At 37.2% G+C, this 27,737-nt stretch overlaps 6 protein-coding genes across 9 annotated transcripts; 2 read left to right on the top strand and 4 right to left on the bottom strand.

Moving 5' to 3' along the window:
* Positions 1-9: 9 nt before the first annotated feature.
* On the bottom strand, positions 10-5,782 carry LOC103843479 (6-phosphofructo-2-kinase/fructose-2,6-bisphosphatase). Its single transcript, XM_009120214.3, has 23 exons — positions 5,432-5,782; positions 5,282-5,345; positions 4,322-4,614; positions 4,028-4,246; positions 3,755-3,964; positions 3,572-3,667; positions 3,370-3,468; positions 3,245-3,274; positions 3,110-3,163; positions 2,882-2,935; positions 2,733-2,810; positions 2,567-2,658; positions 2,423-2,480; positions 2,221-2,295; positions 2,056-2,103; positions 1,749-1,846; positions 1,417-1,492; positions 1,248-1,310; positions 1,048-1,139; positions 766-834; positions 621-684; positions 390-455; positions 10-289 (listed from the first exon to the last, which is right to left on the bottom strand). Exons 1-23 carry the CDS (start codon positions 5,600-5,602, stop codon positions 212-214), a joined length of 2,247 nt encoding a protein of 748 aa, XP_009118462.1. The 5' UTR covers positions 5,603-5,782; the 3' UTR covers positions 10-211.
* Positions 5,783-10,731: 4,949 nt separating this feature from the next.
* LOC103843478 (ran-binding protein 1 homolog a) lies at positions 10,732-12,672 on the bottom strand. The gene is made up of 4 exons (XM_018655158.2): positions 12,413-12,672; positions 12,159-12,310; positions 11,946-12,071; positions 10,732-11,370 (listed from the first exon to the last, which is right to left on the bottom strand). The coding sequence occupies exons 1-4, from the start codon at positions 12,565-12,567 to the stop codon at positions 11,126-11,128; spliced, it is 678 nt and encodes a 225-aa protein (XP_018510674.2). The 5' UTR covers positions 12,568-12,672; the 3' UTR covers positions 10,732-11,125.
* A 739-nt stretch (positions 12,673-13,411) lies between these two features.
* LOC103843477 (protein SMAX1-LIKE 6) lies at positions 13,412-17,527 on the bottom strand. 3 transcript variants are annotated; one of them, XM_033280862.1, is made up of 5 exons: positions 16,138-17,527; positions 15,255-15,507; positions 15,032-15,175; positions 14,836-14,983; positions 13,412-14,778 (listed from the first exon to the last, which is right to left on the bottom strand). In XM_033280862.1, exons 1-5 carry the CDS (start codon positions 17,280-17,282, stop codon positions 13,718-13,720), a joined length of 2,751 nt encoding a protein of 916 aa, XP_033136753.1. In that variant the 5' UTR covers positions 17,283-17,527; the 3' UTR covers positions 13,412-13,717. The 3 variants fall into 3 exon arrangements, with proteins under 3 accessions (XP_033136753.1, XP_033136752.1, XP_009118459.1); XM_033280861.1 differs by having other exon boundaries at positions 14,836-15,175; XM_009120211.3 differs by having other exon boundaries at positions 13,412-15,175.
* A 1,225-nt stretch (positions 17,528-18,752) lies between these two features.
* LOC103843475 lies at positions 18,753-22,569 on the top strand. Of its 2 annotated transcripts, none has more exons than XM_033280870.1 (6): positions 18,753-19,823; positions 20,950-21,135; positions 21,243-21,488; positions 21,710-21,802; positions 21,940-21,999; positions 22,097-22,569. In XM_033280870.1, the coding sequence occupies exons 2-6, from the start codon at positions 21,034-21,036 to the stop codon at positions 22,289-22,291; spliced, it is 696 nt and encodes a 231-aa protein (XP_033136761.1). In that variant the 5' UTR covers positions 18,753-19,823; positions 20,950-21,033; the 3' UTR covers positions 22,292-22,569. The 2 variants fall into 2 exon arrangements, with proteins under 2 accessions (XP_033136761.1, XP_009118457.1); XM_009120209.3 differs by having other exon boundaries at positions 20,950-21,136; positions 21,226-21,488.
* Positions 22,540-24,919, bottom strand: LOC103843476 (O-glucosyltransferase rumi homolog). Its single transcript, XM_009120210.3, has 7 exons — positions 24,556-24,919; positions 24,215-24,453; positions 23,776-24,126; positions 23,514-23,703; positions 23,380-23,444; positions 23,084-23,294; positions 22,540-23,005 (listed from the first exon to the last, which is right to left on the bottom strand). The coding sequence occupies exons 1-7, from the start codon at positions 24,667-24,669 to the stop codon at positions 22,658-22,660; spliced, it is 1,518 nt and encodes a 505-aa protein (XP_009118458.1). The 5' UTR covers positions 24,670-24,919; the 3' UTR covers positions 22,540-22,657.
* An 849-nt stretch (positions 24,920-25,768) lies between these two features.
* LOC103843474 (flavonol 3-O-glucosyltransferase UGT71C4) lies at positions 25,769-27,587 on the top strand. The gene has a single exon (XM_009120208.3). It carries the CDS (start codon positions 25,999-26,001, stop codon positions 27,421-27,423), a length of 1,425 nt encoding a protein of 474 aa, XP_009118456.2. The 5' UTR covers positions 25,769-25,998; the 3' UTR covers positions 27,424-27,587.
* The last annotated feature ends 150 nt before the right edge of the window (positions 27,588-27,737 follow it).

Below are 27,737 nucleotides of genomic sequence, written 5' to 3'. Positions count from 1 at the left end.
GCAGAGTAATTTCAGTCGGATCTATAGTATAAAACTTGATTATTATGAAGAATATAAGATGTTGAGATCACAAGAGAATTGGAGAGTATACAGAATAAATAAGAACTGGGAGGGCAAAATGCAACCCACTGATAGTAAAAGTATAAATAAATAAAAATCTTTGGGGACGACTTGTTGAGATTCAGACATAATGGTTGTTGTTGTTTGTTGTTCAGTCCATGAGTTTGTAGCGCTTCTCTTGCACACCAGAAACTCCCATCTGTATCTCTATGATTGTGTGAAGTGGCATCTGTTCAATACATTCATAAATGGCAATCTTGTTACTATTATGTGTGTGTGTGTGTGTTAACACCCAAATGGTTTTTATCATACAATCTAACTCAGATTACCTCGATCTGGGGTATCTCTTTAAGGGGACGATCCGCGAAATATGCATACAATGCCCTGAGAACAGCCTGTGTAAAAACCAACCAACCATAAGAGGAGGAACTCATTCATAACAACACAACACAATGTATAGTTAAGCCTCTAGACTTTGATCATGTGGACAAATTCTTCGTAATCCAGAGCCAAGGAGGGTTTTAGACATTCAATTATTAACAGAGCGTTTGGAGTGTAACCTGGTGAGATATCACGACTACAGGTGCTCTTTGTCGTTCTAACTCAATGATCACAGGTTCAAGCCTGCATTGTCAAAAAAAAGTATTGTTTGCTTTAAGGTTTTCAGTTTATGACTGAACGTAGGAGAAGAAGTGACGACCATACCGTTGGATTACATCAAGGTAGGACTCTCCACGAGGGTATCGGTATCGCAATTTGTCCTTTAACCGAGATCTGCAGTCACATGCACCAGAAGATGAGTCAAAGAAGTCTTAAGAGCTTATTGCCAGTTACAGGATCCATAAACTTGTACCATAGAGCTTAGACATGCAGTCAAATATACAATATGGAATGTAAGTTGGTTTATTTAACAATTAGCAATCTAGTTTCGTGGCTTTATGATGCGCAAAACTATTGAAACCAATCTAGTTCTATCTAGTCACTTACTCGTACTCTTCTGGCATGTTCTTCTTTATCTCTTCGTATGTCATTCCATCGCAAACTCCAGAGTTGATCTCATCCAGGGCACGCCATTGCACCTAAAGATGAAAAAATAAAAAAAATGATTCTTCCTTGCACCAACATAACATATGATTACAACACATTTAAGAGTCACAAGATGCACTGGTAGTTGGTAAAACGCCAACCTTGGGAAATCCAACTATGGGACCTGCTGTTAAGATTGTTCTCTGAAGTGTACTGGTCCAAATCTGAAATTTACAAACGTCAATCAATATTACCGTATTAGCAACAAGCTTTGACACAATTTGCCAATACATCAGAATTTAAACATTCTTAACTGTCTGAAATACTTACCGAAGCAGCCTTTTCGTTTTTTAGTCGCTTCTCGACAAAGTTGGCAAGTTTCTTTGCATAAATTTTTCCAGATTCACTGCGTTTCAAAGTTGACAAATGTTAGTTACCAGGACACATTTTCACATTTCAAACAAGAAATACAGTTTCCACGCTAGGATTAGCGTTTTAATCAAGATCCGAAGTAATCAACTGAGGAAGAAGTAGCATCAAGACTTGTCAAGCCAAACTACTGGAATGGATTCGTATGGAACAAGATGAAATGAAAACAAAAGGAAGGCATCGGCTCAGAGCAGCAATTGGCATTAGATAAGGTAACTGAGCAAAGATATTACCTTATAACACTGTCTCCTCCAGTTCGGCCTCTAACATTATCCATACTTTCTCCATGCCGGGTGAGTAGTATTGGTCGTGGAGTGAGATGCGTATTCACCTAAATGAAGGTAGAAAAAATCAGCTTCTTCAAAAACCAATGATCTCGTGATCTCTTAACTTATTCTTATTAAATTAGCCAACAAATGTTGACGATGAGATTAATCACCCTTGCAAGTATATAACTTATAAGCTGATTTTTTTCATGTCACAAATAGGCTAAAGAAATTTCAGTTAAGATAACAAGCAAGAGACATAGCTAATTCATACCAAGAAAAACACAATTCTTCCAGGAAGGTAACCACTTATATTGTTCACCTGCAAAAGAATAGATTAACAGTCAGGAATCGTCAAAACTATAAACAATCATATGGAGATCAGTATGAAAAGCCATCAGTGACACAAGTATTCATCAAGCACATATATGAAACATACTTGTATCTGTCCACCATTACCGCTGACCATATCAATCATTTTGATGTAAGAACCTTCTTCAACAGGCTCATAAACCTGGTAAGAAAATAATAAACTCAACATTTAAATCCTGTACCAAGGCAAGGGTGCATCACAACTCAGTCAGCTATGTTTTATCAGAGTAATTAAGACACATATAGAAACTGCAGGTTTGTATAGCTACCCTCTCATAATTGGCCAAACGGTCTCTAAAGTCTTTAACTCCAGCTTCAAAATCCGTCCTGCAGAAAAGCATAAACAATTAGTTGGCAGGTAGAAGAGGTCTACTAGAAAGGAAAAAAAATGAGTTGCTAACAGAGAACCCTACTCTTCTTCGTAATCAGGACTTTGCTGGATTTTAAGACGTATGTTTCTTTCTATAATGCGTTCATCATTGCATAGTGTTTCCAGAAAAATTATCTACATAAGAGATTAAAGGTCAATCAGTTTCTGAATAGTTACAAAGTCAATATCAGCCGAAGATGGTCATGTACCTTACACTTTCCTTCAGCCATTTGCATCAACATGTTCCGTCGAACTCGTGTGCTGTTAGTTGCATCAAAGACTCCAACCTGCAGATGAAAACTGATTACAATGCAAGATATAAAAACCAGGAAACAAAATCTAACAGACAGATACTTACTTGACCACCATCTTCCATCCAAGCTATCATGTCCTCCATTGCAAGTGCTGCTACCTAGTGGCATGTGATATATTAAAACTATGTGCAAAGAAGAAGATAAATAGTGTTAACACTGATCACTGAATCAAACACCTCCCAAAAAATGCCATACCAATGAATTTAGAGGCAGAAATTAGAAGAGACAGTCACAAACTGGCAGAAAACTACGCAATTAAAGTTACAACTTACCTCGGTTCGTGCCTCTACGCCTTCTTGATTGTCAGCTCGAAAAAAATCAGCACACTACAAAACAAAAAGATCACTCGTTGTTCATCACTAATCATCCAAAGAGGAGGGCAGATACTTATAAAACCCCAGATTTACCTGGTTAACTCCATGTTTAAGCCGTCGGTACTGTGAAGAAATGGAGCAATGATTGAGTCAATCTTTTTCCAGAAGTGTTGCAAACTACAGAATATGCAGAAGCTACACAAAAAAAAAAAGCAAACCTTTCCAACATTAAAATGTTTAGTATCGTGCCCCAACCAGCGTAGATATCTTGTCAACTTTGCTGCAGTAAAAGTCTTTCCTCGAGCAGGCAAGCCTACCTAATACAATTTGTTGAGAATCAGTCTCTTTTTCCATTTAAGTTGCTATGTTCAACAAAATAGCCTGCAGAAACGATGAACAGCGTCTATATGGAAAAATTACCAGGACAATTGCTAGATGTCTATCCTCTTTAGGTCCAAGCATTTGATCAGCTACTGCTGCTGCAGCAACAGCTCCTGCAGCCGCTGGCATTGAATTCTACCCATTTACAAGAAAAAAATGAGGTTAAAAACTCTTAAATTTAAGATAATACCACAGGAAATAGAAAGTAGCTGATGCCAAAACCTTGGTTTGCGCATCAAGTTTGAGGTCAGCCAAAAAAGAGCTTGCGCTAACAGACTTGACTAGCCTAGGGGAGCCAACACCACGATCAACAAAGAGTCCCCTTTGACCATCTTTCTGCTGAATTGGTGAGAGTACCCCCGCTGACTTTGACTCACCCGCTCCTGAAGGCGAATAGGTATCCGAGTGATCGGGAACAATGATCTCCATGTCCTAAGGGTAAGATATATGGTAATAATTAAATAATAGCCATCAACCAATGCATAGGCAATCTACCTTTTCAGATGGCGATCCATCCTCGCTAACAGCAGAAACTCTAGGACTCTTCGATGCTGCCTTTGGAGTATCGTCATTAACAAACGAACCAGAAGCTGAAAGAGACCGTGGATTCTCTGCATTGTCAGCTGCATAAACAAGAGACGACTGTGCAGAAGGCGCAGGAGCAGGAACTTCATAATGCTCAAGATCAAGCTCCAAACTTTCTGAAGGACAATTCTGTAAGAAATGAAAAGAGCTTTACAACACCTTTATATCTCCTAAAACAACAAAGAAGTTAAAAGGACAAAGCACCTCGACAGGCGTTGGATCAGGATTGATGCTGACATCAGGGATACCACGTACAGTAGAAGGCTGGAGATTCTCCCTATATGCTCTCCAACTAGCAGCGAGATCAAAGGGTGAAACTCTGTCAGCGTTGATGAACACTCGGAACTCAACAATGACATCACCTTCAAGCTTAAACAGAGCAACCCTAGCATCTCCTTGCAAGGAGCCACCAGTAAGAATCCTGTTTTCACCTTCCTCCACTATGCAAGGCGTGTCTCTATACTTTGGCTTCAACAAAAACTTGAAATCCAAAGTCTCTACACATGATCAAAACACGACTCCATTACAAAATTGGCTTATGCTAAATTAGGCCTGGATACATTTACCAGAAACCCAAAAACCGAACCGAAACGAAAAAGAGGTTGAATTCTGGTTTGGATCTTATCTCTAAAACCGAAAAACAAACTGGAACCAAACCGAATATAGAGCTGAAAAACGAATAGGTATTCAAATTTTTATAATATAGTTTGTATAAATATAAATATAAATATCAATTATATTTAGTTTTAAAATAATTAAATAATTTAAAAATATTATTTATACAATGAAATACTCTATAAATCGAATTATCATAATGTTTTTTATCCGAACTACCCAAATTTTTATTTAAAAATCCAAAAAATTGGGTATTTCATCCGAAAAATCCAAAAATTCTGACTTTTAATTTAAATTAACCAAAATATAGAATCAAACCGGAACCAAATGAAATCTAAAATTTATTTATTAGCATGTTCTCAACTTTGTTACCTGAACTGAAAATCGAACTAACATAACCAAAATAAAACCAGAAATAAAACCGAATTTCCCAAATATCTGAAGGGATCCTAAACCTATAAAACCAAAGAACCGAAATAACTGAACCAAGAACCGAATGTCCATAGCTAAGGGAATGCTAAATGATGGCCTAATCAAGTCCGAAAATACCGTGATCAGGAGGAACAACGAAGCTCAGTTCCGACATTGACGCAGATTCACGTAGCATCGGAAGCTGTTAAAGAAAAAAAAATCGACGCTATCAAATTCCAGATGGAAATGCACAAAGAACGAATCACAAAAATGAACGGATATGCTCACAGCATTGGAAGGATCCCACGAGCCGACGAGAGGAACAGAGCCGTAGACGTGAGGAGTGAGCTCGCCTTCAACCTTAGAGTTCTCCATTTTGAGTGACACGTAGAGCTGACCTCCTCCGCCATTGGAACCATCCTCCTCGTCTTCAGTGTTCTTCGATGCACTTGACCCCATTTGGAACACCACCGTTCTCGCTTAACCAACCGTCTTCTGATTTGAATTCAATAATGCGTAACAGAAGAATCAAACTAAATGGATAAGAGATTTGAGAGAAAGAGAAGAAACGAAGAAGCCACTCCGCACGCTGATTTTAAAAAAATTTAATTCCTTTTTTCCAGAAAAACAAAAAAGAAAAATCGGTTGATTCTCAGTGGTACGTTGGGATAACCGGATAAGAGCAAATACGTGGTGCTTGGTTTGGGTCGTTTCCGGTCGGGTCGGGTTCTATTTGTTGCTTATTGGGCTGGGCCTTTTCTTGCTTATTTTGTTAGAATCCGAATGGAGACGACATTAATGTATCTAAGCAAGAGCAATAAGACTTAAATAGAACAATAACTTAGCTCTCGGATTCGAATCTCAGGTTATATGCAGTTTCTCGTAGATGGCATATTATAGAAAGTTCATGTTTTAATTTTCAGAAAAAAATAATTTAATAAACAATTATATAAACTACGAAAAAAAAACTTACAAGAGATTTTCAACATGATGCAAGTAAATTCGGTTACGTATGGATGTTCATAGGACGGCTTATGTAATGCAGTTAGCCATAAATCTTCATAAGAAAGATAGTAATGGTAAATCGTTTATGTAATCTTTCTCATAATTATAATATCTTAATAAATTAGCTTTTTTTTTTAAAAACAATAACTTCGCTCTAGTTTCTTACATAATGTCTAGTCTAATGCGTAATCTTAAACGCTTGATTACAAAATGGCTCACTCTCTTATATGTTACACCAGGCAAGCCACACAAGCCCTTCGACTCAAATGAGAGATTATGACATGGATTTTTCAAGATTTTGAGAAACTCTCTCAATAAAATGTTATTCTTTTTGGTGAAAGACCAATGCGGATGTCCTCACCCACTTTTGATCCACCACGTACGTCCACTTATGAGTATGCATTTAGAGCATTTCCAAAAGACACTCTATAACTTCAAATATGAAGTTTTTTGCTTTCTAAAAAAGAACTTCAAATTTGAAGTTTCGAGGAGTGAAACTCTATATTTGAAGTTTCACTACTCAAAACTTCAAATTTGAAGTTTCATATTTTTATTTGCATTTTGGTCCCTATAATTACACATCACATTTATGATTCATAAATATTTTCTTGTTTATTGTTTAATCCTTATAAAAATTACATCTCATAAATATTTTAAGTTTTGTTTATAAAATTTAAGTCAACACATAAAATTAAATAAAACTTTAAAATAAGATTTAAAATATATAAAACTAGATTTAGATAACAAAAGTATACAAAAGAAACTTAACAAATAAGCTTTTAAAAAATTACATGAAAACATAACTATTACACAAATTTAAATATTACAACAACACTAATAGTCAGATAAGTTTGATCAGGAACCGTCAAAATTTCTAAATATTGTCCAATTTTTTTGTGTAACTGAAAATGGTTGTTATTGATGATGTCTTTTCGTACAATTTTTCTTGTTCATATTGAATATATTCACACGTATTAATATCATCGATAAAAGTTAGTCTTTTATCAATATTTTATGTTTCTCTTTTACTTTCTTGTTCTAATCTAATGTATTTACAAATATTAATATCACATGATTTCAACAATTTGTATCTTTAATCTACAAATTAAAATGAGAAGAGCCATTTTTACTTCGAAATGCACTAGTATATCATATATGCATTACAAAAATCACTTTATGGAATAATATGGTTTTTTGTTTGAAGTTTAATATTAATTAAGTTATTTTGTTTAAAATTTATATTTTAATATAATATTTTATTAATTAATATTGTTGTAATATGTTTATATATGTGCTAGTTATTTACAAAAGTTTTGTGAATTGAAATTAGTTATGACAAATATAAGAACCATATTATAAAATACAAATAGTTTTGAAGTTGGGTTTGAAGTTTTGCTTTTGGAAAAGAACACCTTTAAACTTCAAATATAGAATTTTGGAAACTTCAAAATAGAGTTCTTTTTTGGAGATGCTCTTAGTATGGCTTGTGAATTTACCATTATCTGCATCTGAAGCAAAGGTGAATTTTAAAATGACATCCTACCATGCAGTAGTGTCTCCTGCTTTTGCTTTCTTCCTTCATCATTGTTTCATCTCCAGTCTATATTTATCAAATAAGATGTACAATCCCTTGCTTTATGTAAAAATTGTCTTTAAAAATGTCCTGGGAAGAGAGTATTTAACATTATTTGTCCGTTGATTTTTTGTGTGATTAGGGACTCTACCACTGCTGACAATATTCTTGATGATAATATCCAATCTAGGGTGATAAGACGAGATAATAATTAGAAGAAAAAAAGCTAGTTGATGTAGTGGATGAATGTCACGATCACATTTGTTTACTAGCTTTAAGCCTTTAGTTGTTAACGTGGTTCTTTAAATTGTCAATTCAAAAGACGAGTATTGCAAGATCTTTGAATAGTTTAGTAAACGTGTTCTATTCTTTGGAAATCTATTTGGATGCTGGTCCGCAACATATAGTAAGATTTCATAATCATCTATTGAAAACCTAATAACTTTGAAAATCTCTTATAACTTGAGATGGTTGACACTTTACAAACTGTATATACGGCATACCAAACAACTAAGTGAATATATATAAATAAACAGAAAGAATCACTCTAATACAAATAGAATCGCTTATCAACAGTTTACCCCCAAATCAATCTCAAACCAAACCAAACATAAACCTTACACACACATATTTAAACGGCCAACAAATACTTAAACCCCTCTAAAGTCTAAACCAATAATAAACCGGCTAAAACCGAGATACCTAACCAACCGACCACAAGTTTCAAGCTGCCGCTTGAACTATGTGTTCCACCAGCGCCAGCAGTATGAATTGGAACTACACGTCCCACGCCCCTTGAATGGCTTCTACCTCCGCCGCTGCCGCCGCTACCAGCACGGCCTCCTCTTTTGATAACGACAGCTAATTCCCGAGTCTTTCCTTCGATGCTAACAACATCTGGCTTTGGGGAGGCATTGATGAGAGGAAGAGTGTTGTGGTTCGTATCAACTGAAGAAGGCAGCGAGCTAACGGAAGAAAAAGTGTGATGAAGATGAAAGATGAAGAGAATGTATATAACCAAAGATATTCTTTTCAAACTCATTTTCGTTTTGTTTCTGTGTCTTCTCTCTTTTCCCGTTCGTTATGTATTTATATAAATGTTGGTTTAATCCTTCACTTGCAGCTGAAGCAATAAATAGTTGGTTGAGAAATAAATAAGACGCGGCACGACTGGTTGCCTCTTTCGACCTTAGTCTCGTAAAGAAGCTGCTCAGAATATATCTAACAGATATTTATACTTATCCATTTTTATATTTTTTTGAACCGTTTTATTCAAACAATATAATAGATTTTATAAAGGGCTAAACCATATTCGTTTTTGGTATTTTTCTAAAGTTTGTGGACTGATACAATAATAATTAAATAGCAAAAAAGAAAAAGAAATCAAAAGGTTGGCCGCGTGAACAGTTTGAGTGTTTGACCACTTTTGGGGATATATAGACGCATTAATTCAATTTTTGAATTTGGATTTGAATTATTTATAGAGATATCTTTTATAAAGGGTTGATAATTATTACTTCTTGTATTTCTCTGAATAAATTTTTGATAAGTAGATATTTTTTAAAAAAAACATTCTTTTGATTTTAAGGTGAACACTAGGTTTTGATCCGCACACCCGTGCGGGTGTATTTTTTTAAAAAAAATATGATGCTATTTGATTTTTATGTCACTATTTAGGATTTGACAAAAAACTCAAATTCGAAAAATTGAACCGATCCCAATCCGAATAAGTAGTACTAAATCCGAACCGAAATTGATTAAATATCCAAATTATTCAAAATTTTGGTATTTGAAGAACTGAAATCTAATCCGATCCGAACTGAAGTATTTTGGATATCCAAAATATATTTATATACATATATATATTAATTATTTTTAGATTTTATATATATAAAAACATCCAAAATATATATGATACTTTTAAGTTTGCTTAAATGCTTGAAAATATATACAAATAATCAAACGTAAATATCTTAAATAGTTAAAATATACTCAAAACTCCAAAAATACTTAAATAATTATTAATTCTCTACCAAATATTTAAACCAAACCTATTTAAATTGATTATCCAAATCCGAACCAAATCCGAACCAAATCCTCAAAGATCTGAAATGAACACGAAATCCCAAAAAGACCCGAAAACGAACCCGAACGCTCACCCCTAATCACTATTATATATATATATATATATATCCTATATATATATATGTGTCATCATAGGTTACAAAATATGTGTTATCATATAATTAATCATTAATCATATTTTATACGTACCATCAAATCAGTTTTCTTATAATTAATAATATTTTATACGTACAATCATATAAATAATCACATAAATTATATTATTAAATTTAATGTGAAATATAAAACCATAATTTAAGTTGGTGTTTGAAATTGGGCTTTGTATTATATTTTTCTTATATATATTGAAAATATTTTTATAATAGTTATTGAAAAATATGTTAGTAAAAATCAAGTTTTGAATATATGTTTATTTTTGAATGAATTTTTGATATAAATCAATTTTAAATTATTATTTTGATTTTAATATATATATTATCAAGTAATATAGACTCATTACTTTTTAATATAATGTAATGGACTTTCAAATTTTTAGTAACATAAGCCCATTATTTTTTTTCTAACTTACTACTATTCATGTTTCCAAACAGTACTATTTTTAACTACTATTTATATTGCCAAACAATCTCAATTTGTACTTCAACTTTAATAATATAGATGCATCTCATATGTAGTATTGAATTAATTAGCATCATGCTATTAATTTTTCCAGTTTCAAAATTTTAAAAATGTATTTGTTGAAAGTTTATTATCCATGAATTGTGTTATAGACTATATTGATATTAATAAAGTTTTAGTTGACAAAAAAAAATCTCATATGTAGTAACGTAAAAATCGAATGTTGTGAAAAGGAATATATGTAGTAACGTAAATGAATTCGAACTAGAGGGATGCTAAGGCTTATATAAACGAATGTTGTGAAAAGGAAAACAAAAAAAAGATTAATAAATTAAAATCAACATGCATATAATTTTGTAATTCAAAGAAATGAAGACTTCTGACTCTCGTCCATGAAAATAAGACCATACAAAAACAACCCATAGGAAACTTTAAACAATGAATCCAATGTACTCTCTCTGATGACCAACCTTAATCTCTCATATCACTCACCCAGCTTTCGACTCAAAACTATAAAACCCAAAACGACTCAGCAAAACCCAACCCCCCCCCCCCAAGAGATCCCCCAACCATTTGATATGATTCGACAAAACATGTGTAGATAGTTAGTGCCAAGACACTAGCAGACTCGAGATGGATGCATCAAAACACTTTTAGGCTATAATAATACCTCGCCAAAGGAGCTTAAACATTGATGCATCTTAAGTTGAGGGAGCAACAGCCTCTTCGGTTTTCTTTTCTTCATCAGCTTTCTCTGGCTCGGTTTTTGTCTTTTCCTCTGGTTCCACTTCGGTCTTTACCTTCTCCACAGGTTTCTCCTCTGTTTTCGTCTCTTCCACGGTCAACTTCTCAAGAAGACCAGCTGCGTCAGAGGCATCTTTGCTCTCTTCTTTCTCTACTTCGGATTCAGCAACTTCATTGAACTTCTGCATAAATGCTTTGCAGTCTGAAAAAGCAAAATAAGACTTGATTACTCATGCAGCTCTACAAACTTTATAGTTCATGGCACTATCAGCTCAGAAACAATTGAAAACATGCACCACAAAGTAGATCATTGCCTAAACTTTTCCGTCCATAACACAAAATTAGTTCAATGAATGTCATAACACATGATCTAGCAGCCATAGATCACGCAAGCTGTGTCACTACCAAGTTTCAAGACAACAATAATAAGAGGGCAATACTGTGTGAAAATGAAAAGCTAATCAATTGACAGCTCTAAAAAAGAGCTATAATGAAAGCTTTAAGGTAAGATTTTTCAAAGACAAGAAGCCATATAAACATAGCTAAGTTCACGATCCAATAGTAATATATCCAACGGCCGTAAGCTCAACCAATTATGTACTGATAATAAACAAGACAATGCAACATGCATAAAGGCCAATGAAACAAGTAGCAACCAGCTTGGCAAAATAAAAAAAACAGTAATCAGCAAGTGGAGATCAGTATAAGATATGGAATCACAATCGCGCAACACGATCTAATCTACATGAAAAGGACACAATTCAAGATCATACTTACTCTCAATTGAAGCAAAACGGATGCAGAAAAGCTCATCCTTCAGCTCCCCATCAGCAAAGTCACGAGCGTGCCACACGCAAGACTTCTCATTCCCAACGTGTTCCTGAACACTCATGCCCTGCTTAACTGCAAAAGATCCGAATACGAATGATAAAAATAAGTAAACAGTAACCTAAACACGGATCTAAACAACTTAGATTAAGCTTAATTTACCGAAATGATTAGCACAGATCTTGAGAGTTTTCGATTGCCTCATAACGAGCCTAATCTTGCCAGTGCTCTTATGCTTCAAGAGCTTCACAGTACCAGCACCTCTCTCCTTCCACTGATTCGCTTCCTTATCGAACCGATACAGCTTCGATTTCCTTCGATTCACAAACAAAATCTCCAATCAAAAACCTCAACCGAAGCTAAAACCCTAGGAAAATCGATCAGATCTGGTTGACCTAGATCACAAATACACTTACAGATCGAGGACGGCGTCTTCGTCTTCCTCACCGGTAGTGACGGCAACCTCCTCAAGCCTAACGATCGGAGCGACCTGAGCTCCGGTGTCCTCATCCTCGTTAGCTCCGGATTCCTCCGCGTATCTGTGCTCGTGCTCGGGTTCGTTGGTTGCCATAGTATCGACGGATCGAGGTTTCTTCGTGGATTCAATAGTTCGCTTACGGTGCGGCGTATGAGAAAGAGAGCGAGAGAGATTGGGGTTTTACAACATGGGTACGACATTTTATAATTGGAGTTATTTCGCGTTGAATTGAAGCTAACAATGGGCCGAGCTCCTATCAATACATTATCTGGCCCATTTACTTTGTACTTTACTCAAAGATACAATATTGGGGTCTTAATTTGGGCAGAATACATTTATTTAAACCTTAAAAATGATTATATTATTGTTATCTTAGCCTTATATAAAAACTCTATAAATTAATGTTAGGAATATGGTCTTTTATTAATTTATGGAGTTGTTAGTTTACAAAAAATTCCTTTTTAGATTTTTCTATTTTTGAATATTTTTATTTATAAAATAAGAAAATAGTTGATTTTACCATATATACATTAATTAAGTTTTAGAAAATATAATTTCATATTTTTATTATATTATTTAGTGTATATTTTTATGTTATGTGGTTTTAGATAATTTTACTAAATATTGTTAAAATATATTAAAATTTTAAGAATAGAGACAATTTCATGGTAGATATAAAACCAACAATATCAGATTTAGTTTATACTTATATATATATATATATATATGTATATAAATTTATGATTTATATTTACATAAAATTTTCTAAAAATTATTATCTTATTATATTATCGATTTGTCATATTTTGAAGTGACTAAAGGAACCAGAAAATTTTGTTAATTTCTAATGTTTATTAATTTATCGAATATTAATTTTTAGGGTTTCTACTGTATTCACATTATTTTAAATATCTAAATATTAAATTTATCAGTTCTGTTTTGAAAATAATACTTATATATACAGACTTTTCTATTGTTTAATGCATACACATATTTGAAAGTTGGCCAAAAGAGTTTACAAGACAATTAGGAGATAGCTAGACACAAAATGGCAAAAGAAGTCTGGGAAATTAGTAAAACCCCTAACCAAACTTATGTACCAAAGTGATACCTCAGCTAACAGTAGTAACTATATTGATACATTCTTTAATTTACATGCACAAAACTCCAAACCAAAGCCTCTGATGACAAAACAATCAAGACTACCTATTTATTACCTCACTTATACATCTGTGAACTGTGATCACATCACATCCACCCTCTCCGGCAACTCTACTCCGCCAGATAAATCTCTAGAAGCAACCAGCTTCACAACGACCTTAGGATTCAAACCATACTTTACCCTCGCTTCAGCAAAGCTAAGAGCAAGAACTGTTCTCATCCACTGATCAACAACGTCCCTCTCTTCTTCCCCCGATGACCAAAAAGCCGCAAGAATCTGAACCATCACGTCCTCATCTATCTCTAAACTTGTTTCACCTCCAAAACACATCTTAAAATGCAAAACGATCTTCTCTCGAATGCTTTTAGCTAACCCATCGAAATCAACCTCCTTGAACGTCACCTTTCCATCTACCTGCTCCATGAAACCATCGAACCAAGCTCTTGCCTCCTCTGTTTCAAGATCCAAACTAACTCCTGACTCATCCAGTGGTAGATTCAGATCAAGATACGAACGCTGCACCTTCTCTGCACGCAGCTCTGTCTCTTCCTCGTGTTTTCTCTTCTTTACACCATCAGCTAACTTAATCTGCAGTCTCCAGCTTTTCGCGCTGAGAACTCTCTCCTCAGAGAACGTCACAGGCTCATTAATAACATGATCTTTCTCCTTGGCGATAATAACAATTACATTCTTCATACTGATCACTCTCCCATGCGAGTCACGGAGTCTCCCTGTACTCACAGCTTCAGACAATCTCCTCTGATCCGGGAACTCTGACTTCTCCACGTTTTCGAGGAACACAACTGAGTGTGGCTTTCTAGATAACTCTCCCGTTAGGTAATCAACCACTGTCTTGCCTCTATAAGAGTGTTCTCCCGCGAAATCCACAGAGATGCAGTTTTCTTGGCCACCAAAGAAGGCTTCAGACAGAACCGAAGCTACTTTCTTCTTCCCGACTCTATCCGGTCCAAGAAGAGCCAGCCAAGTTCCACTCGTGCGGTTTCTTCTCGCGTCGCAGATGATTTGACTAATTGCATTCGCAGCTTCGGTCTGGTGAGGGACTTTACGAGAGAGTGATTCTCTGAGAGACTTGAAATCGTTCTGATACTTGTGTTCTAAGGAAGAGCTTAGAGTCGTCACCAGCAACGGTTTCTCTCTCATTGTGTTTGTTTCATTCTCACTTTTTGATGCATAGATTGCTCCCAAGCCTAAGTCTGTAGTAACACAGCTCAAAGGAGAACCCATAACACGGTTAGGCACTGATGTAGTGAGATCCTCCTTTTGTTTTGTATTTGAGAATGGCTGATTAAGCAGTTTACTGGTGGTCTCAAGAGAGCTTTCAGGAGTTCTGCTTGGAGTCCCGGGACTACTTTTCTCAGCTGGGCTTCTTACGGTCTGAACTGGGAACTGGGGACTCACGGTCGGATAACCGAGTTTATGAAACGCTGGAGTATGATGGGTACTTTGGCATATGTTGTCCCATTTCTTCTGGAGAGCTGTGGTTTGAGAGGCTAATGTGTTTGTGTCATCATCTATAGCCTGCACTGAGTAAGAAGCAAAAACTCTCTCAAGATAGTTGCATTTACACATGTGAATGCAACTGAGGATAAAAACGAACCTTGGTGCTGCTCGTCGGTCCCTTGTCTAACTCGGACTCTGCAGCGCGTAACCAAGAGGGTAACTTCTCAGGAGATTGATCAGACGTAGAGTGACTTGAACCGGTTTTGACAAGGGCAGCTACTTCTTGCAGATACTTCTCGTTGCAGAGGTGACATCTGGGGAGCGTTTGATTCAGTGTGTTACTCAACGGTACTCTATAGTCTGATGTAGATGAAAAGAAGCCTCCAAACGGAACAAACGATCCCATCAAGCTGAAACCAACAGGTTTGTACTATATTTTAGTTGCTTGATCAGTTGTAAACTCACGGTTTTGAACAAAGACAGAACATCAAGCTCTAGAGATAAATATATGGTTTGCTTCCAGACAAATGGGAAGCATAAAGCTGACAAAGAAGTGGATATGTTAAAATTAGGCCTGCAGATTTTGTTCGAACCGAACCAAAATTTTCAATTCTTGGTTCAGTTACGGTTTCGAGTTTGGTTTAGTTCCGCAGTGTTTTTAAAAAATTATTCGGTTTTTGGTTCGGTTTCGATTTTCAAAAAACCCGAAAATAATCAAATTTTTAAGAAAAGTTATACCAAATTCTAACTGAAACAAAAAAAAAATGGTTATTTTCAAAATTAAAATTAAAAACCAAAATTAACCAAAATCGAACCGAACTGATGTTTTTCGGTTGGATTGTGGCCAAACCGAATAAACCGAACTGAAATAACCGAAACCGCAGGACTAGTTAAAATACTTGAGATTATGTTTTCAAGATTGACACAAACAATAAACTATTCACACCAATACATAGTGATCTTTCAAGTCCATTCAGCTATCAGATTTTTTAAAAACTCACTTCTGCAGTCTAAAGTGAATGCATATTGCAAAAGCATACCTTGATTTTGGGTAAACCCCTTGAGTCAAGGGTCTTGAGGATGTGATAGGAAGAACATGAAGGTCCCAATCTTTATCAACCGTAGGAAACCGTTCCAAAAGCTTCGTGTAAGTCTCGTTGCTCGATGCACATCCAATGAACCAAAGTTTACCACTTCGATGTTTCAACAAATCCGACAGCTTCAACACCAAACACTCCAAAACATTGGAAGAAGTTTCGCCGGTTAGGACCTTCAACTCTCCCAGATTAAGCACCATCCCCGATGATTTCGAGCCATCTCCCTCTGCGACTCTTACTAGATCATCAAGCTCCTCGTCGGTTCTTGATCCATCGGCTAAAACGTCGTTAATCTCCTTCTCTATGCTAACTATGCTTAACCCGCTTACCTCCGGAGGAAGAAACGTTTGGTTCCCACTGTTGATCGCGCCCGTGAACGTTTTAAGAGCTTCGTTAGCGCAAGTTCCGACAAGGAGCGGGTTCCTCCTCTCTTTCCGACACAACACTTCTCCGATTCTCCGACAATTCTCATCCAAACCACTGCTCCCACTAAACGGGAAGAGAGGAGGACAGCGAGAAGCTCTCGAGAAGCGGGAAGAGAGCTGCGTCACCGGAGGGTGAAGCACGTCGAGCTTGATATCGGAGCTCCGAAAGCCCGCTTCGGTGAAGACCCGGTTCACAATCGGATCGTCGAGGATGGATAGTATAAAGTACTTCAACTCAACTTTCAAAACCGTCGTCTGACATCCGCTGACGTGGATCTGCTGGAGGTGATAACTCTCGGGGTGCCGTCTCTGATTCGCCTGAGACCGTTTGATCGCCGCCATGAGCGAATTCGACACGGGCGGATCTTCTTCCTCCGTCGTCGTAGTAGACTTGGACGAAGACGGGAGTCTATCGAGAGAGACGCCGACGCAGAGCTCCAGAGCTCGGAACTGAAGTCCCGAGGAGTACGGGGTGCTCCGGGAGGCGCGTGAGACGCAGACCTCCCGGAGAATGGACGACGGCATCGCTAGAAGAGCGGATACGGCGTGGAGAGACGTTGTCTGCGCGTGGCTCCTCCGACGGGCAACTGCGACTGCGTCGTTGAGGGCACGAGTGGCTTCCTCCGTTAAGCATTCTCTCGCCGTGTTCACCGGCGTCGGCATCGCCGGGAGAGGATAAAAGTTAAAAGTAAGAAATAAAATCACCACAAAGCGCCGTCTCCAATCAAACCAACCCACACTAATAAAAATTCAGAAAAAAATATAATTAAAGAAAAAACAACCAGGCGTGAAATTTCTGGAGAAAATGATATTTATTGGAAAAACAAAATAATCAAAAAGTTAAAAGGTCTCTTTAGCTTAAAAGTAGTTATTATAAAAAATGAATAATTGTTTTTCTTCAATCCGCAAATCTTACGCATGGATATGTACAGATTACAGAGGGAGTCACTGTGTTTGGTTGTATACTGCTTGTGGGGACCTCCAGTATATTTGTCAGATTGTTTAAAATTTTCATATTTTAGCATTTATTTTTAATTTTTTATATATGTGGTGCTCGTAGAATCTCTCTCCACTTGAAAAAAACATGTCACAGAAGGTTCGATTAACAACGGCTGCAATTAAACCACACATTTTATTATCTTCTAACCATGTCTGTATTTTCGTGAAATAAAAATCTATTATTTAAATTAAAAACTATTTGATTCTTTGTTCTATCTTTTCATTCATATCAACTTGTTCACTGCTTTTTTCATCGAATATAAATTTGACAAGAACTTTTTAAACTTTCATAACATATATTATAGGTTCTATGATGTTACTATATATTCTAGGTTACAGATATTTTTTATCCGAAGTTTTTAAAAGTTTTTAGTGTGTTTTTTTTTGTCGTCAGTTTTAAGTGTGTTTGTAATAAGATATTTTAAAATTTTGTGTTAATTTTGATTTTATTGAATCTATGCAAAAAATATATTGTAGCATATGTATGCTACTCATCATGGTCTCAGAACCACGAGGGAGTCACATCTCTCTACTTTTTGCACCTTGTCTTGTAGTATTTGGCTTATAAACTTTGTGTTAATTAGTTTTATGATCCAAATAGATTGGGATTAACCAAGAAAGTCAACTTAATTATAGAAGGAAATAATAAGAAGCATCGAGTGGTAGTAGACAATTGACTAAAATTTTATGAAAGATTAGGTGAATGTCATAAGATAAAGAGGAAACGCATAAGTGGTCAGGGGCCCAAAATTTATATGCTTCTTTTGCGTCATTGTCATCCAATAAAGATATTTTATTACAATTGTTTTCACTTTACTTTGCACTTATTCTTACTCTCGAAGTCTCGATCATCAGTTTTTGTTACGACTGCTGGAAAATAAACAATAAAATGTAAGTGATGTTAGAATTACAATGAAAAGATTATAATGAAAACTAATTGAAAGACATTTCGAAGAATCATGCATCTATTGCAATGTATCTAATACACACCCACGCTAAGATGTTTTAAGTTACGTGTTATTATGTAATCAAAGAGGGAACAATTATTGGCCACCTCAATATTTTCTTACAGATTAAAAGACATATTGGACTCATGCCAAATTAAGCGTCGACAAGCAAGTACGATATATAACTTTCCTTCATTTTACTCTAGCTTAGCTTTTGACATCGAAAATATCGTCAATAAGAGCATCTTCAACCCATTGATAGCATTTAGAAGTGAAATTGCTTCAACCCACCTCTATTTCTTCCTCTATAATAGAGATCTCTATTTTTTCCTCTATTTATAGAGAAAGAAATAGCATTCTTCTATTTTTTACTCTATATTTTAAAGATTGTTATTTTAAGGGAATACATTAGAGCATATTTCATCTCTATTATATAATTCCTCTATTTTAGAGGTGAAAATAGCAAAATACATTGGAGATGGTCTAAGTACTATCAATTTTATTTTTTCACTTGTATATATACTATATTTGTATACTTCACTCTCGAATATACCAATATACTTATTAAACACATGTAATAATTGATATATGAATAGGTAAATGCAAAACAAAGCAAAATGACTTAAAAAGAACGGCGTCTTTTTCATTTTCGGATTTTCCAGAATCAGTTCTTCAAAATTCAGGTTGTTGTGCCAAGTGTCTAACTAATAGTATGACTTATGCAATTCAAATAAGTGGGAGATAGATGTGGCATCTGAATGATCAATCCATGATAATTATACAGATGTAGTCTAAATTAGTTACAAACTTTGTCGTATAAAATTAATTTATTCTCATATTTTGTAAGTCACGTTATAATCCATGGGTTATAATTAGCAGAAAGTATTAAAAACACAATTAAAATCGATGATTAACGTGAACCCTTAATCCCTGATCCTCTATCGATAACACACTAATAAAGACCGTTCAAATGCAAAAAGTGAAGCTAACAACATCACTTGTATGAACCAACGGTCACTGTTCGATCATTGGCACTTCATAACTGGATAATGTTACTATATCGATCAGCCAATAAAATTGCAACACATGATAATAAATTACACGTGAATTATAGAGGACTAGTCCTCCGCGGAGAGAAGAAGGTAAGTCCAAAGAGAGAGTAAAGCGTTAAAACCAACCAAGTGGACAGAAACTCTCAACACAACCAATCACCCCAGACTCACCCCTTCTCATCCTGGATGATGATATCAACCAAAAGGTATTTGATTCCTTTTGGTTTTAGCCTTTTAGGACATAGGTGTTGTGAGAACCCAACTTTTCTTTGGTATATGTGCTATTTTCTCTTTTCTTACATTACTTATACAAACGTCAGCTACTTTCATAAGGAATCCATTTGATAGTTGATTAGAAAGTATTGATTGAACCCATACTATAGTTATCTTGTATAGTAATGCTTTTTCAATACGTAAACCTAGCTCTGAATTATAATATGTGGTTAATCAAAGTCCTGATCTATTGTTATCTAATTATCATGGTTCGCTGGCACCTATTGGTCATTTAGATAATGACATTCATGTTTGATGTGACATTTATGTTATCTCAAGTTGTGTTTAATGTTTTTGTACTTATTCTAATTCACTTTTAAATTTTACAAAGTATTAAAGTCCTTGCTACTTAAGATGTTCGACGGTCAGCCATATAAGATTGATAGTGGAAAATATTAATATTGAAATCTAATCATAGTCCATAATGAGATTTTTCTTTAGTTACGTCCTTAAGTGGCGTTTCACTACTTCTATCATAGTCATGTAAAACAAAACAAAAATAATAATGTAAAAGAACTGAATAAAAAATCAATCTTGAACTATTTTATTTTGTAAATATATATGATTCACATATTAGTCAAAGTACTCTAGTACACACTTACCCACGCATATCCAATTTGAATTTAAGTCATCAAAATGTCAATTTTATAAAAGTATTAATATGGAAACGCTATGTATATATATACAATACAAGATAATACATAATAGTTGAAGTGGTATAGTGAGAAGTACCTAATAGTTGAAATGGTGCAGTGGGTATCCCATCTGAGGTTGGGTAGGAACCGAGATTGAACCGATACCCATAGTAATAGAGGCATAATCAATTGGATAAAATGACTAACAGAAACCGAACCAAACTGGTCCATTTGAGGTCAAAATGACCAGGGGCCAGGATTAGTGCTAAGATTCATCCATTTGCTGATGAGATAATAAGGCTCCAAAAGAAAAACAAGGAATGGGCCTGGACAATAACAAAATAAGAGAGGCCTTACTAAGCCCATTAACTCCTTTTTGTTGAAACGTAGATCTTTCTCTTACGTCACCTTCGTGTTCCTTCAGGCGACACTCCTCCCCTCCTCTTTGCCAAAACCTCATATCGGACGACTTAAAATTCGAAAAACCCTAAACAAGAAGAAGAAGAAGATGAAACTCGCGCATTCCGCGATTCGATCCCTTAGCGACGTAGCTTCCTTTCAAACATGTCGTCCTTTCGTATCCAGAAGCCTCTCCACCAACGCTAATCAAGGTAACCCATCGTACATTTCTACAATGTTGTCTCGTTTTGTGTTATTCTAACCGCCGATTCCAATCATCGATCTCTTTTCGAGTCATCAGACGATTGGATGTTCGGCGGCAAAGACGAAAAAACCAATAGCTTCTTCCAGCATCTTGGCAAGGCTGAGAAGGATAAGCGCGACTACACAGGGTTTAGTAGATCACAAGGAAACGGCTCGAGATTCGATCCTTCATCCGATGGCGTGGATGGAAAATTAAAGGAAGCTGCGTTGATTTACAACGTTGATGATGACGAAGGTGTGAAGGATGGTTACTCGTTTAGGCCCGATGTTAACACTTGGGGAGTTAATCACTTCCCTAGAGTATGTTTTTCTTACAACTCTTTTATGCGTTGTCTTAATGATTTGATTCATATGTTATTAGGAGTGCATTTGTACTGTAAAGTCAGGGTCTTTTATCACTTAGAAGTTAGAACATGTAAATTGAATGAGTAGTCATGTATAGTGTTTTCGTCTTTCTCCTTAGTCTTTTCTTGTTTGCTTTGATGAGACAGTCACTAAACGTGTTTTGTTTTCCAATACAGGATATAAACTATAGAAGGCAGATGCAAAAGCCTAGGCAGAATACTAAGGCGGAGATCACCACCGAGGAAGTTCTTAAGAAAGCTGACTTCAGGGTGAGTTTGCTTAGTTTACATATGCTTCAGAAGCAGTGTAGCATTTGTTTCTTTTGTGGGTTTTGTGTAAATAGTAAATACCGAGGCTTTGTTGGTTCTTTGTGTACTCACTGATGGAATATGGCTTTGTTGGACAGAATGTTAGATTCCTTGCACAGTTCATCACCGAAGCTGGGATCCTCGTTAAGAGGAAGCAGGTTAGACTGAATGTTTCTTCTCGCTTTAATCCAACAAAATGATGTTTTGTTAGTCTACATGCTGAAATCTCTTTATTTTTATCTATCTCTTGCACAGACTGGTATTAGCGCAAAGGCACAAAGGAAGATTGCTAGAGAGATCAAAACGGCCCGTGCATTTGGACTGATGCCTTTCACAACAATGGGTACAAAGGCTTTTACATTTGGGAAAACCATGGAGAACAGAGACCAAGATTTCGAGTATGAAGTGGTTGACGATGATGATGAGTATGATGACAACACACCTGAGTAACTCCAAAGGGTTGGATCCACTCTCTGTTGCCTGACTAGTGAGGTCTTGTTTTCATTTCTTGGGTTTTGTTCGGCTGATATTTGGAATAATCCGATGGTAGCAAGTTGAGTATACATGATTGACTGTATTTCAGTAGCTGCTCTTCAGTTGACAATAGGATTTGTAATTTTTTTTTGTTTAATTTTGTTACTTTGGAAGCTAAGGGCATGACTGATCAGTATCATTGTGTCTCATTCCAAACATTACTCTGTAAGATTATGGTTACTTTATTCCACAAATCAAGTCATTATCAAAGTATTATCTCGTGCTAAAGCTGATGATGAAAAAAAGACTAAACCAAAATTTTTATGTCCCAAAAAAGTCAACTTATCTAGAACCCCTCTCTGTTCTTGTCATCTCCATGTGTCTGACATCTTCGATTGTTTTTTTCTTCTGTTGGATCAACCTCTGGAGTATACTCCTATCTTCATCTGGAAGAGTACATGGTCGATCCAGAGACGGTACAGCTCTGGACTTTTCAAGTAGGTCCCGCTCCTTTTGCTCTGCGAAGCAAAGCAATGATCCTTCACAGACCTCTTTAGCAGAATACGGCTTCTCTGGTTTGAACTTCTGAAGCTTTGAGTACTCAGTGATGAGATGAAACATGTAGTCATACACACGGTTCATGCTAATGCTTTCCATGTAACCTTGTCCTCTTTTCCCTATTGCTTCAGCCTATCAAAAGGGAAACATCTTAAGAAACATGAATTGGTAAAATCTGATATACATAGATGAGAAAAGTTGAATTCATACATCAGAAGGGTTGGCATTGCCCCAGTCCACAGCGAACTTAATGGACCGGCATAGATCAGTGGTAGAGACAGGCCAATAGTTTTCCTTGGGAAGGAGGCCTCTGCTGAAGAAATCTTCATACTCTGGTGAGATTATGAGTGTCATGGAACCACATGACATGATATACTTTAGAGAAACTGACCACGCGTAACCCTCTGCATATATCTTGTACCTTATAATACAAGCAATCTCAACCAAATCAGATTATCCTCGTATCATTATCATCCACTCATAATTTGCTAGAAGTAAGGACTTACCGGTGATTACATTGGTTGGCGAGCTTGGACTGTTCAAACCCACCTTTTGCCTCTTCTGCCCAGTTCTGTATTAAAACAACGCACATCAGCATCACTGCCACTAGACTAAACTATCTGATTGAAAAGGGCTGTACCTGGCGCATAATCTGTGCTCCCCATAACCTTGAATGGTTACATTTCATCAGCTCCATCCTTATAGGCGAAACAACGTCAGGATTCCCTTTCCAGTAAGCTCTAGGTTGCTTGCTGCCCCAGCTACTTCTCTTAGACCCTTGCTTTATATCCCCAAACTCGTCATCCCACGGCCTTAGATTCGTCTCCGACCTTCCATCACAACACTCACAAGAGTTGAGTAATAACCACAAAACACATGTAACTCAAGAAAGAGAAACTTACCATCCCCAGAAGGACCAATCAGGAAAAGGAATGTCCAAATGAGCTTCATTGGTGCAATAACGAAAAAGCGGAGCTGGGAAAGAGTGAGTCTCAGTCCGGTTGATGATAGGTTTATCCATACAATCAAACATCATGTCAACATCAGGAACCATGCCAGGATACTTGTTGAGAAGCTGCAGAATCCCCCAAACGGTGAACATCATTCTGCTCTGCACACAGGCGTAGTAGAGATCAACGTATAGCTTTCCAGAGAGTATCACCACTCTAAAGGCAGCACTCTCTTTTGCCTTCTCCACGTGCTCTTTAGTCACACCTGTCTCTCCCCATGGCTCTAAGTCCCGTTGAATCCATCTGGCTTTTCACCAAATCACAATGGTTTACTCGAGTCCAAATAAAGAAAGTTTGATACTTTCTGACTCATTTCAAAAAACCCACAAACCTGAAAACGTCTGGGCACTTTGGTTGCTTGGTTTTACGACCCGACAAGGAATCCGACAGGAGACTCTTTGGCTGGATAACAGGTTTGTAGGGACAAGAGAAGTAGGAGCATTGGAGGATTCGGTAAGCCTGAGAGCGTCTCGAGGCTTCGCTGAAAGATTTGCGCGGGAAAATGTGCCACGGCGTTGGTTCTAAGTTATGTCCGGCGAGAGTTTTTGTCTGAGCAATAAAGTCGTCCACCTGTTCGACGAAAAATTCTTAAAATCACAATTTGCAGAGACAACAAACAATTATAATTCAGCTTCAATCAGATCCGTTAATCACGGAGAAAACAAGCGATACCTTGTAGAAGAGAAGAGCGGTGAAGGAGAAGAAGGAGAGAGCAAGAAGGCATAGAAGGAGGTAGGAAGGTGATCGTGGTGAGGTTTTCTGAGGGAGACGAAGACGAAGACCCATTGTTTATCTTCTTCTTCTCCTTCTGCAAAACGAAAACTTTTCGTTTTCTAAGCCTTAGAAGTTATCTCTGCTTTGATTGAATGAATATACAGTGCCCCCGCTCGATTCGGAGCTAACTTATTACTTTTCCTAATACATCAGTTTGTTTCTATTTTAACTCTACAAGTATATATATATATACCTTCATATTATTTATATCCGCTTTAATTTTATTTGAGAAATTATTAGTAGAGGAAAATGTATTAATGTGCAAGAGAATTATGATATATGTGAATTTAGGTTTTGAACAAATATCTAGCAAACATGTCACATGTAGTATTTTTATTATTTTTCTCTGTCGAATGTAGTGTTTGTAACTATCATTAAAACATTACATAATGGATGTTAACCTTTTGGTGTCTTACTCATCAAAGCGTCTTAAGTTTGGCATAATTAAACAGATTCATCCTTCTTCACTTCATGTGCTTAAACTTTGAAAGGATCATTCAACTCCCATGCACCGGTGAACTGGGTAAACGTGACATCCAAGATTTGAGAGACAAGGGTTTCTTCCTCCTGATTAGTCTTCAACATTTTTTCGGCGGCTTTCAAAAGTAAGAGAAATTAAGTTACACTAACGCCTTTGTTGTATTGTAGTCTCTCGATAATTAAACTTAATACTGAAAAAAGATTATCCCTCTTGATTAAGTTATGAAATGATCTTGCTGACCACACAAGTGGGCTCTCTCTCTCTCTCTCTCTCTCTCCCGCACTAGTGAATCATATGCCATCCTTATAGTGCAGCAGGGACACCTTTAAAGGAGAGTGAGCAATCCCTTTAAGAAGGGCCTGTAATGGTGGTGAAGGGAAAGTAGATAAACGGTGGAGCTTAGGAGGTTGCTGAAGTTCCCAAATGGGTTTCTATATTTTGTCAATGGGTCTGAAAAACATTGAACGTTTAGTGTTACCGGGAACTTCATGCATCATTGTATCATGAAGATTACCGATTACATTGCGTGGAACACCTTTAGAGTGTATGTTGGGGAATCAACCGAGAATCATAAATATTTTGGTTCGTAATTTTAGACCGAAACAATGGGCCGTGGAATCGTGTGTAGTTGGGCTCCATAAGTTGATATCTTGGCCCATAAAGCAACATGTGGTAATTTATCAAACTTATCTCATCTCACTAAAGTGTAAATAAAGTGAATAAAACAAAGTTTGGTCGACATGTGGACATTTTAAAAACACAAACGGTTCTTGAACAGACCAAATGGTGTGACATGTGATAAGTTTATATACACCACACTTGTTCTCCATTTTCACTTGAACAAACCAAATCTCAGAGAAATGGCGGAAAAAACAGAGCTAATCTTCATCCCAGTTCCATCCACAGGCCACCTCCTCGTCAACATCGAGTTCGCCAAGCGTCTAATCAATTTCGACCGTCGGATCAACACCATCACCATCCTCCAATTACACTCCCCAACCAGCCCAAACGCAGCCGTTTTCGCCAAATCTCTCGTCGCTTCACATCCCCAGATCCGCCTCCACGACCTCCCCGTTCTCGACGATCCTCCGCCGTTGGATCTCTTCTACAGAGCTCCCGAAGCGTACATAGTCCAAATCATCAAAAGAACCACTCCTCTCATCAAAGAAGCAGTCTCCACCATCCTCGAGTCTCGCACTAACTCTCGTGTAGCCGCTTTGGTTCTTGATTTCTTCTGTAACTCGTTGATCAAAGACGTCGGCGACGAGCTTCACCTCCCTTCGTACATATTCTTAACCTGTAACGCTAGATACTTGAGTATGATGAAGTATCTCCCCGATCGGCATCGGAGAGTCGCGTCGAAGCTCGATTGGAGCTCCGGCGATGAGGAGTTGGAGATTCCGGGATTTATCAACCCTATTCCGGCGAAGTTTCTGCCGTCCGGTTTGTTTAAGGAAGAAGCTTACGAGGCGTACGTTGATCTATCGCCGAGATTTGGAGATGCGAAGGGTATTTTGGTAAATTCGGTGGCGGAGATTGAGGATTACACGTTTGGGTATTTCTCTCAGCAGCGGGAGGAGGATTATCCTCCGGTTTACCCGGTCGGACCGATTCTCAGCTTGGAGGATAGAGCGAGTCCTAACGAGGAGGAGAGAGATAGGATCGTGAGGTGGCTCGAGGAGCAGCCGGAGTGTTCTGTTGTGTTTCTTTGCTTTGGGAGTAGAGGAAGTGTTGATGAGGTTCAGGTGAAGGAGATAGCTCAGGCGCTTGAGGTCGTCGGGTGTAGGTTTCTATGGTCGATTCGGACAGGGCCTGTTGAGACGAGTGATCCGACGGGTGTGTTGCCGGAGGGGTTCATGGGGCGAGTGGCGGGTAAGGGGTTGGTTTGTGGTTGGGCTCCGCAAGTGGAAGTGCTGGAACATAAGGCGATTGGTGGGTTTGTGTCTCATTGTGGTTGGAACTCCACGCTTGAGAGCTTGTGGTTTGGTGTTCCTGTCGCCACGTGGCCGATGTATGCTGAGCAGCAGCTGAATGCGTTCACGTTGGTGAAGGAGTTGGGGTTGGCCGTTGATCTGCGGATGGATTACGTGTCTGGTCGTGGAGGTTTAGTGACTTGTGACGAGATTGTGAGAGCTATCAGGTCTTTGATGGATGATGGGGAAGGGAGGAGGGTGAAGGTGAAGGAAATGTCTGATGCGGCGAGGAAGGCTGTGATGGATGGAGGATCGTCTTCTGTGGCGACAGCTCGGTTCATTGATGAATTGGTGGAGGATGGTGCAGGCTAATGGAAGTGCAATTCAACATTTTTGGTTATCTAATCTTGTTTTGTTTCGCCAATTAAGAAACTTGTAAAACGATCATTATGGCTTAAACGGTATGGCAGTGTCTAATTAATATTTGATGCAAATCGGTTTAAGTTAATAGCATAGAATTGTGGATGTAACTTACTTGTTGGTAATGAGGAAGTGACTGAAAAGGGTCAATAGAGGAGACTTAAACGTCTTTGATAATTCATCAGCCATATGATCCATCCTCACCTGTAACATTTAGGACAATACGAGCAATGCAATTAGACCAGGTCTGCAGGAGTCCTGGATAT

Source organism: Brassica rapa, chromosome A09 (assembly GCF_000309985.2).
Source record: "Brassica rapa cultivar Chiifu-401-42 chromosome A09, CAAS_Brap_v3.01, whole genome shotgun sequence".
Lineage (NCBI taxonomy): Eukaryota > Viridiplantae > Streptophyta > Magnoliopsida > Brassicales > Brassicaceae > Brassica > Brassica rapa.
The sequence above is the reverse complement of the archived record's forward strand: the minus strand, read 5'-3'. Positions and strand labels throughout refer to the sequence as shown.

Excerpts from the sequence above, each read along its gene's own strand:
- LOC103843479 (XM_009120214.3), bottom strand. The coding sequence starts at position 5,602 with ATGGGGTCAAGTGCATCGAAGAACACTGAAGACGAGGAGGATGGTTCC. Across the intron at positions 2,936-3,109 it reads GCGTAGAGGCACGAACCGAG|GTAGCAGCACTTGCAATGGA; the intron begins GTAAGTTGTAAC and ends ACATGCCACTAG. Across the intron at positions 1,493-1,748 it reads GGAGGAGACAGTGTTATAAG|TGAATCTGGAAAAATTTATG; the intron begins GTAATATCTTTG and ends TTTGAAACGCAG.
- LOC103843478 (XM_018655158.2), bottom strand. The coding sequence starts at position 12,567 with ATGGCAACCAACGAACCCGAGCACGAGCACAGATACGCGGAGGAATCC. Across the intron at positions 12,311-12,412 it reads GAAGACGCCGTCCTCGATCT|GAAATCGAAGCTGTATCGGT; the intron begins GTAAGTGTATTT and ends TGTGAATCGAAG. Across the intron at positions 12,072-12,158 it reads GATCTGTGCTAATCATTTCG|TTAAGCAGGGCATGAGTGTT; the intron begins GTAAATTAAGCT and ends GATCTTTTGCAG.
- LOC103843477 (XM_009120211.3), bottom strand. The coding sequence starts at position 17,282 with ATGCCGACGCCGGTGAACACGGCGAGAGAATGCTTAACGGAGGAAGCC. Across the intron at positions 15,508-16,137 it reads GGGGTTTACCCAAAATCAAG|CTTGATGGGATCGTTTGTTC; the intron begins GTATGCTTTTGC and ends TGTTGGTTTCAG. Across the intron at positions 15,176-15,254 it reads GACCGACGAGCAGCACCAAG|GCTATAGATGATGACACAAA; the intron begins GTTCGTTTTTAT and ends TACTCAGTGCAG.
- LOC103843475 (XM_009120209.3), top strand. The coding sequence starts at position 21,034 with ATGAAACTCGCGCATTCCGCGATTCGATCCCTTAGCGACGTAGCTTCC. Across the intron at positions 21,489-21,709 it reads GAGTTAATCACTTCCCTAGA|GATATAAACTATAGAAGGCA; the intron begins GTATGTTTTTCT and ends TTTCCAATACAG. Across the intron at positions 21,803-21,939 it reads TTAAGAAAGCTGACTTCAGG|AATGTTAGATTCCTTGCACA; the intron begins GTGAGTTTGCTT and ends TTTGTTGGACAG.
- LOC103843476 (XM_009120210.3), bottom strand. The coding sequence starts at position 24,669 with ATGGGTCTTCGTCTTCGTCTCCCTCAGAAAACCTCACCACGATCACCT. Across the intron at positions 24,127-24,214 it reads AAGTGCCCAGACGTTTTCAG|ATGGATTCAACGGGACTTAG; the intron begins GTTTGTGGGTTT and ends GTGAAAAGCCAG. Across the intron at positions 23,295-23,379 it reads GCCAACCAATGTAATCACCG|GTACAAGATATATGCAGAGG; the intron begins GTAAGTCCTTAC and ends TTGTATTATAAG.
- LOC103843474 (XM_009120208.3), top strand. The coding sequence starts at position 25,999 with ATGGCGGAAAAAACAGAGCTAATCTTCATCCCAGTTCCATCCACAGGC.